Source organism: Danaus plexippus, chromosome 28 (assembly GCF_018135715.1).
Source record: "Danaus plexippus chromosome 28, MEX_DaPlex, whole genome shotgun sequence".
NCBI classification, from domain to species: domain Eukaryota; kingdom Metazoa; phylum Arthropoda; class Insecta; order Lepidoptera; family Nymphalidae; genus Danaus; species Danaus plexippus.
The window spans coordinates 2,764,471-2,773,684 of NC_083556.1; the positions used below are offsets into that span (position 1 = coordinate 2,764,471).

Here is a 9,214-nt window from a genome sequence, read left to right on the forward strand (position 1 = left end):
TATTTAAAAAAAAACTGAGTTATTTGTTATATCTGTCAAATTTGAGTCACCTTATCACCTGTATACGACCGCTGACCGCTATGTCATATGGGACACCGACGTTGTATATCAGTGAATAACCTATTAAAAAAAACTTTTTAAACCACCGGTCTTAAATTATTAACTTTTTGTAAAGAGTGGCAATTGAGTCAAAAGGTAAAAATCAAATTTATTCTAAGTTTCGAAAAAGGTGATGATATATCATGAACTTTGATATTCAAAGTTTTAAAATTATCTCAGTGGATGCGAAATTATTTATAACTTTTCACAGTTATCGTTGTATGTTTTGATATCAGTTTTTATAATCTAATTATTATCAATGGCAAACAGTGAGGTTAAATGCTTGCAAAAATTATATACGTATAATAAATAATATAAAGTGTAATATCAGTTATATTTTAAATATAAAGACATTTGATATTGTATGCATTAAAACGCATTACTTGTGTTATGATTCATGAATGACGTCATTATTCACGATTTTAATATTTTTCTAGTTGATAAAAATGGTTGCATCAGACGATACCAAGCCAACAGTGGAAGGAGATGCTGGCGGAAGCAAAAAGGCAGCGAAAAAAGCGGCAAAAGCAGCAGAGAAACAACAGAAAAAGGCCGAGCACAAGGTTCGATCAAGATAAATCATATTTGACATTCATTACAATATTCACAACAAATGAATAGATATTTACACAAGTGTTCAGATATTTAACTATAAAACTATTATAAATGTTAACAGAGCAAATTGTTTATTAGAATTATTATTTTATTTATATATATATTTACCTATATATTAATTTAAACACATTGTATACAGTAATTTCAGAGTCTTTATTAATAAAACCTTCTCTCGGATGACCGTTCACAATTTACAAGCGATTTTTTATATTGCATTAAAAATGCTTAGATGTTGATTTTAATAATGTCGAGTTAAAATTGTAGATAATATTTTCAATAAGTTCATTATTATGAGTAATGTAAAATAAATTTCATCGCAATACAGTTGCGTGATAAACAAAACCTCAACAGTGATAATTTAACCTTGTAAATATGTTAATAATAAAGTACTGTTCTTACTGTTTTCTTGTATGTGCAATGATAATTATATATATATATATGTGTTTATATGCTTCAGTTTGTGGTTAATTCTCTAAGTTCTTAAGTTATTAAGATTATATTTTTTCGTTCAAATGTTAACTCTTGGAATACAGTGTAATATGTGTTTAGTCAAAGTAATTTAAGTAAAGGTTAGTTAAATACTAAGAAAGTTCAATTACTTTGTTGTTTATATTGAATTCTTTAGGCCTCTTCAGTCCAGAACGAAGTCCAGGATGAGAAGGACATATCCGAAGGAAGATATGGAATCATGAAGCTGATACAATCAACGGGAGAGAATAGAGACAGAGTCTATACCGACGTTAAGGATCTGGGTGTAGCTTTGGAGGGAAAGACTGTTTGGGTCAGAGGTAACACATGGACAACCAGACAAGATTAATTTTATAAACACATTACACGACTAACTGATTATGCTAAGTGACTGGCCGGATTTGAATCTGGGTCTTCTTGAGCTATTGTGTCTTAGGGGCTTTCTTAATGAAGCCATCGTGTACTCACTCACTCAATTCATTATTATATATGTCTCAAACATTGCGTCAGACAGACTTTTAACCGTCATATAGGTGTTGATCAATTTTATATATATATACATACAAACATATATATATATATATATACACAACTAACTAACTAGTAGTAGTAGTTAGTAGTCTGTTGATTGTATGTTCGAGGTACAGTTTCAGACTTAACTTTTAATATTCAGCGTTACTTCCAACAAAATGGCTGAAGACAGTAGTTATAGTTTTCAAATACAGGTTGATACTTAAATGTTGCCATTACAAAATAACAACGGCCGAACCATTATAATTAAATATAATCGGTCATAAAAATAATGGTAATGATTATTGTATATTATAATTAGTACGGCACAGATGGCGCCACTTGTGACACGTAATTCCAGAGTAGTTATATTTTTAATCATCACATTCTGTATTATAGACAGAGTTATAGTTTATATTTGTTTGTCTAATCTAGTAATAACTTCCAGTCCGCCTCCAGACCTCCCGTGCTAAAGGGAAGCAGTGCTTCTGTGTGCTCAGGCAGGCCTGTCACACCGTTCAGCTACTGATGAGTGTGAACGAGGAGCGCGCCGTCAGCAAGAACATGGTCAAATTCACTGGCAAGTAGGTATTGTGACCTGCCTATAAAAAATAACACAAAAAAAACTAATATGTAAGTCGTACAAATCGTAGCGGCCTAGAGGTTAAAGGCTCGCCTCTCGTGCATGAGGCTGCGGGTTTGAAACCTGGCAAGTACCAATGTGATCTTTTCCGAGTCATATGTACTTTCTAAGAGTAGACACCACTGACAGTGGAAGGAAAACATCGTGGGAAAACCTTGATTTTATAATTTCAAATTATAAGTTGGATATCGTGAATCCACCTTGAACGAGCGTGGTGATTAATGCTCTTACCTTCTCCATGTTAGAGACCTTAGCTCAGCAGTGCGATAGGCTGATGATGATGATGTAAGTCGTACAAAAGAATTGTCTTTCTGTGTTCCCTATACAAATATATTTTCTAAATAATTTTTCTTAACATCCACCCTGCCCAGTTACATGTGCAGGCATGTAACTTGGTAAGGTGTTGCCGTAGTGGGGATAAGTAAGCGCGTGTACAGTCAGTGCAACAAAAACTGGTCACTTTTGATGTTTATCAATAACGAGAACTGGTAACAGTAACAAAAAAAACGAGGCCAATGTAAGTGCTCGCAAGTGTACTCTCCAGACGGAGCGTCCGCATCATATCTATGGCTCATAGAAGTCCTATTCGCAACATGTCTCGTCTGTTACCAAGTCACCTTCCGGCGACTATACCACTTCAGCCAGCCGGGTATCGAGCTGAGTACGATACTCCAGGATCTTCATTGTGTTATGAAGACAGTTTCTCTACTGACCTCTCGTATTAATTACGGCGTACAATCAGAAGGCCAGGCCACTGAAGGTAACCTCGTAGACAGTTCGACTAATCCTTTATTTCAAGAGGTCTGCTCGCTGCACCGGCTCGAGCGAGACTGTGTTTTATCTGCACCCACGCCTCTATTTATACCAACTGACAATCATTGTTGTGACTGCACTTGCACAAGTGGTCGTGTGGGGGACGGCCATTGTGCCGAGCGGTGCGCTCTGTGCACCTGCCAATGTTGTAATATTGCATAGTTATTTGAATTAAAGGATTCATGTTTGTTCAAGTTATCTGTGATAAATTAATGTTGTCGCTGTGACAAGACGGGAGACGTGATCTCAGGGCTGTGTCATCAGATTTAAATATTTGTTTAAAATTATGAAGTCTGGACAAACGGAGTGAGTACAGGTCATGAATTCAAAAGGTCTCGCTACATTATCTTGTGGTTCTCGTAAGGATACATCAAAGACCTGTGGGTAGCTCAAGGGTAACACGTGATTGTCAATAGATAATTGGTCTTCTTACGAGACTTAATGGTCACCATCTAGAATGGCTATTTCCGCATAATCTGACTGACCTTGCTGGGACAAAATCTCTCAGAACTAAAGACATAAATGTTCTGAATATGGATGGCTGTACAGCAAAATGTCTGGATCTTCGACCAACTGATACTGACATACATCTTGGAAGTATTCTCTTCATCAGGTACATCTAAACATTGTCAGATCACGAGCTTCATGGTGAGAGGTGAATGTGGGTGATCGTAATTTTTTGCTTTTTGTATTCATTCTGTTTACTTCTATACGTGGACATTACAACTAATGCGATACGCCAAATGACGGAAATCTTTCTTCCCTTTATGGGTATACCCATTTATGGCAAAGTTAGCCCATCGCAGAGGAATGTGGTCGTAACTCTGAAGGAGGAGAACTATTCTGTTCTCCCTATTCTGATCTTCTCCTTGTATTCATGAACATAGAAAACTTCTAAGCTTACTTAACTTACTTAACTTCTAAGTTTTAAAACGAGATCCCTTAACCAAGGGGCAAAGAATTATAAAAGACAAGGCTTGTCTCGATTTTATTAACTAATATGCCTCAAAATTCTTCTCAACCTTCTGGTACCAGAGTTATCTGGTTCTTAGCGAAAGCGATTTAACAAACTTCTTTAATTCTCCTCTGGCAAACCTGATAGGACATTAGCTCATACACCAAATGAGAAAGAACGCTGCTGGCTTCACAACAATCACTAACCACCTCGCTTACGTGTGATTCCTCTATACCAGAGCTCCATTTTCCAGTTAATTTTGACGTGAAAAAACCTGGTTGTCCGTACGGTATTCCAGCCGTAATAAGCCTTAAAACATGTGCACCCAAGTTGTTTCTTACTTGACACATTATTCTGCCTCTCTTATAGTATAAGAGGCAGTACAATGTATTACTCAAACTGGTCAATGTGGTGCTTAAAAAAGGAACCGCGTGTACTCTCTTTATTATCTCACTGGACGGACGACTCGGGACCCGCACAGAACACGATGTACGTTAGCGACAGGTATTCAGATAGACAATAATGGTTCTAAGTGCCATAGATATAAAGATGAGAGCTGTCAACAACGGTGGAGCTCTCCCAGTTACTCTGCACGAAAGTTTACATCAGTGTCTAGTGTCATAGTCAGGAATGTTGACTTTTTAAGCGACCGTGCTTTACGAGTAGATGTTAGTTGTTTTGGTCTGAGACTAAGTCTAACAATTCCCTCCTTTCTTTGTAGACTTGTAGACCTTTCGTATGAAAAGGAAGCGATATACAACCTCCCTCCCAATGAGATCTAAAACTGTCGCGAATATTAATTTTAATGAATCTAATATTTTCGGATCACTCCGCGTAGTACGCGTGCCTCCTTCCTTATGAAAAACAAAGGGACTTAAAAGTTTCCCTTCATCTGAGTTTCCTTCACACAATGTTGATGTTTCAAGTCAAGGCTGAATACACTATCTACGGGAGAAAGTATTTCCACTATCAGGTGGAATCCCAGACAAACCGATAGGCGTTTAAGAAACAACTAAATTAAAATGTCTTTTTATGACATTTAATCCAAGTCTAAACTATACATTTTTCCAGTATAACCAAGGAGTCCATAGTGGATATCCAGGCTACCGTGGCCCGCACTGGAGCCCCGGTAGATTCCTGCTCTGTACGGGACGTGGAGCTGGTCGGGGTTCAGGTCTGGGTGGTTTCGCAGGCTAGACCACAATTACCGCTGCAGATCGAAGATGCCGCCCGCCCTGAGAATAACGTGAGAGAACACAACATGGCCTTGAAGCTGAAATAATATTAATGTCATATATTGAATCCGTATTAAAGACGATGTAATAAATGTAGTGGCTGGACCCGTTTCGATAACGTTCAGTCAGCTGCTAGGCATGGAAGATGATTGTTGGATTCCAATACAGTGAGAACGGTGCTATGTATATTTTATTGTGCTTGTGTTCCTTATCGCAATCCCAATATTCCAGGATCCCGAAGGTCTCAAGATCCGCGTGAACCAGGACACGCGCCTGGACAACCGCGTGCTGGACCTGCGGACCCCCGCCAACCAGGCGATCTTTAGGATAGAGGCTGGCGTCTGTCGGCTGTTCAGAGACATACTCACTAAGCGAGGTGATACGTGTTAGGATTCTAACAAGATCAGTAAAAAATTTAGTCGTCTTATAAAGCCAGTACTTTTATATAACATACCGAACCTTAACTAGAACGAACTCATTATTATCTTAAACTGAAACACCCTAAATAAGTTAAATTCAATTTACAAAGACACAAGTCACGTCGAAAAAACACTTTCCCGCGTAAAAGAGAGCAAGCCAGATGTCATCGCTTTAACGTCGCTTCGGGTGCGTTCGGTTCAAATTAAATGTGTGCTCCCTGTATATATATATATTTATTATCTTCCTCTATTTTATTGAGTGAAGCGAAAGGAACGCTATAATTGCGACTCAAGTCATTCCACGGAGATGACACTAGCAACCGAATGTCCGAGACGAGGTTTTTTGGCCGACAGCCGAGCTATATCTTAGGGCGTGAAAACCGAACTCTATACACAAACCCGGTTCCGTACCGAAACGCTAAGGTCGCTTCATTTAATTTGCACCGAGAGGTTTTTCTAGCGAAGCGTGAACAAAATGTCTGTGTGCACGTTTCCTCTATCTAAGACACATCACTCGCGGTCAGGTTTCGTCGAGATCCACACTCCCAAAATCATCTCCGCGGCGTCCGAGGGCGGCGCCAACGTCTTCACCGTGTCCTACTTCAAGAGCAACGCCTACCTCGCGCAGAGCCCGCAGCTGTACAAGCAGATGGCGATCGCGGCCGATTTCGACAAGGTGGGGCTCGGGCTCCTGAGGACCTGGGACTTTATATCGTGACTGAATCGGTTCCTTATGTCTATTCCTGTTTCAACCGTTCTAACGTCCAGGTGTTCACCGTGGGCGCCGTGTTCCGGGCGGAGGACTCCAACACTCACCGCCACCTCACGGAGTTCGTCGGCCTGGACCTGGAGATGAGCTTCACGCATCACTACCACGAGGTGCTGGACACCATCGGCCAGACGTTCACTGACATGTTCAGGGGCTTACAGGAACAGTAGGACGCGCTCCCGCCCGTACGGTCACTAGTCATAATGTTGAGTTACTCACACGCCGTCTCAATGATCACAGATACGCCTCGGAGATAGCGACCGTGGGCCAGCAGTACAAGGTCGAGCCGTTCAAGTTCCTGGACCCGCCGCTGCGGCTGGAGTTCCCTCAGGCTGTAGAGATGCTCCGGGAGGCTGGTGAGTGGCTGGTGTTGATGCAAACCCGCCTCGGTATATTTAAAAAGAGTGACGTCACTATCTTAACTGCTACGAAACAAATCCTCAACTCGTCCTAACTATTCTTATTTGGCGAATGTCCGCACGAGGCGACCGCCTGTGATGCTACTAGAGGTCGAGCTGATACGGAGAAACCTCGTGACACGAAACAGATGTAACCTCGGCTGCTGATGATAAGGATGACAATGATTTTTATAATCTGCTGCAAATTGATGAGTTGTCATAACTAATGGAATGATTGATGCAGGGCGCCGGTTATATTAGTATATACATATATATATTTCTCGTTCCAGGAGTAACAATAAGCCCCGAAGATGACCTCTCGACTCCTGACGAGAAGCTGCTGGGTCGCCTCGTCCGGTCTAAGTACGACACGGACTTTTACATCCTGGATAAATACCCGCTCGCTGTGAGGCCCTTCTACACGATGCCCGACCCCAACAACCCTGTGAGTGTGGGATTCTTGATACCAACCGACTTCACACAGAGATAGTTCTGTATGTAATAGTTTATACACTACATCATATCGTAACCGTACAGTCTGGACTCTAGACCGTTAGAAATCAATCAATTAATTTAATTTATTAACTCGAGTATACAATTATTTGTGATGTCCCCAGCGGTCCTCGAACTCGTACGACATGTTCATGCGCGGCGAGGAAATATTGAGTGGAGCTCAGAGAATACACGAGCCCGCGCTGCTGACGGAGAGGGCCGAGCACCACGGGATAGGTGGGTCGGAGCCAGTATACTGACAATATATATAACACACTGGAGCGGCCACGGAGCTGCTCCACCAGATAGTTTATATACGAGGAAAACAAACATAACCTACAAGATGACTCAACAACAAAAGTGTTGATTTTTGTTGATGTCTTATACAAGTTCTCATTAAAACTGAATTCAGAAAACAAAAAATATAATATAATATAACGACCTGTTTGTATTTCAGACATCAGCAAGATAGCCGCCTACATAGAGGCGTTCAGACTGGGCTGTCCGCCTCACGCAGGTAACTGACGAGATGATACTGGTATGAAGCATAGTCCGTGAGTCGGGTCTCTCTTATGCAGAAATGACTTAACGGATTTTGATTAAACTTTAAACTAACGTCGCTTAGATACCAGAACAAGTACAGGAGAAAACATAGCCCGGAACGCCGTGCGGGCGTAGTGGCAACAACGCAGAATAACTCCGTTGTTTATAGTCATGCACGCACGGCAGGTGGCGCCACTGGTTTTAAATACACTATAAATTTCTCTCTGAACAACATTTCGAAGTTCATTCAGGCGAAGTCGAGGGCAAAAAATAGTATTCTATATTATTATAAACCTAAAAACTATATAAATATATATAGAACATTATTTATATGAGGTGTATGTCTGTCTGTCCTCCAGGCGGCGGGATCGGTCTGGAGCGGGTGGTGATGTTGTACCTCGGGCTCGACAACATCAGGAAGACGTCCATGTTCCCGAGAGACCCGAAGAGAGTGACGCCTTAACGTGAACCGGCGCCTTGTGCTAAATATAGCGAGTTATATCGTGACGGCCTTTCAATGCTTCGACGCTTAAGATGTCCCAAAATAAACCCAAGCTCTGATCCAAACAGAGAACACGGCGTGCAGACTGAACATTGTGATGTTTGGCTGTATCATAAATGATAAAACGCATTTGATAGGATTATTTGTGGAATAAAACAGTTGATAATCTAAAGGACGGATTCCTCAGCCTAGTTCCTGTCTGAGCAATGCGTGCTGAATGTAAAAAATAATTTAGCAAACCGACAGCGACATCTGTCGTCGCGTCACGGGACTCCCCACAATACAGCTGTCGAGTTGTTTGATGCAAATTGTGAGGAACGAAGGAGTAACGTGTAATGTGACTATTTTTCTTATAGTTTACAACAAAATCATAAGAAAAATCCAAGTCGTCAAGGATACGGAATCTGGAAAAAAAATTACCCGAGCGTCAAAGGTCATAACAAAGAATCATCAAAAATTGAGAATTCTTTTAATACCAACGCGAGTGGAGACGTGTCTCATAATTCCTTTGCACCTCTATACAGAGGGAGAAGGAGAACATGACGTGAAAGAATGGGAGAATTATGAATCAGATAGATTTATTTCTCTATTTTTTTTAACTTTTCAAACGCAAAAACTTTTACCTTTCTGAACTTTTGAATAAATAAAGAAATTGGAGCCTTCATTTGCCAATAAATTGATATTAAGCAGAATCACATCAGATTCGTAGAGTCCGATAAACTTAACTAACAGTTTCCACCTCAAAAACAAAAA

The 9,214-nt window shown here is 40.5% G+C and overlaps 1 protein-coding gene across 1 annotated transcript; it reads left to right on the top strand.

The window, feature by feature from the left end:
• The first annotated feature begins 34 nt into the window (after positions 1 to 34).
• On the top strand, positions 35 to 8,464 carry LOC116776161 (aspartate--tRNA ligase, cytoplasmic). Its single transcript, XM_032669268.2, has 13 exons — positions 35 to 195; positions 537 to 662; positions 1,340 to 1,502; positions 2,141 to 2,276; positions 5,175 to 5,349; positions 5,570 to 5,714; positions 6,282 to 6,433; positions 6,526 to 6,692; positions 6,767 to 6,882; positions 7,215 to 7,369; positions 7,542 to 7,653; positions 7,874 to 7,933; positions 8,319 to 8,464. The coding sequence occupies exons 2-13, from the start codon at positions 546 to 548 to the stop codon at positions 8,420 to 8,422; spliced, it is 1,602 nt and encodes a 533-aa protein (XP_032525159.2). The 5' UTR covers positions 35 to 195; positions 537 to 545; the 3' UTR covers positions 8,423 to 8,464.
• The last annotated feature ends 750 nt before the right edge of the window (positions 8,465 to 9,214 follow it).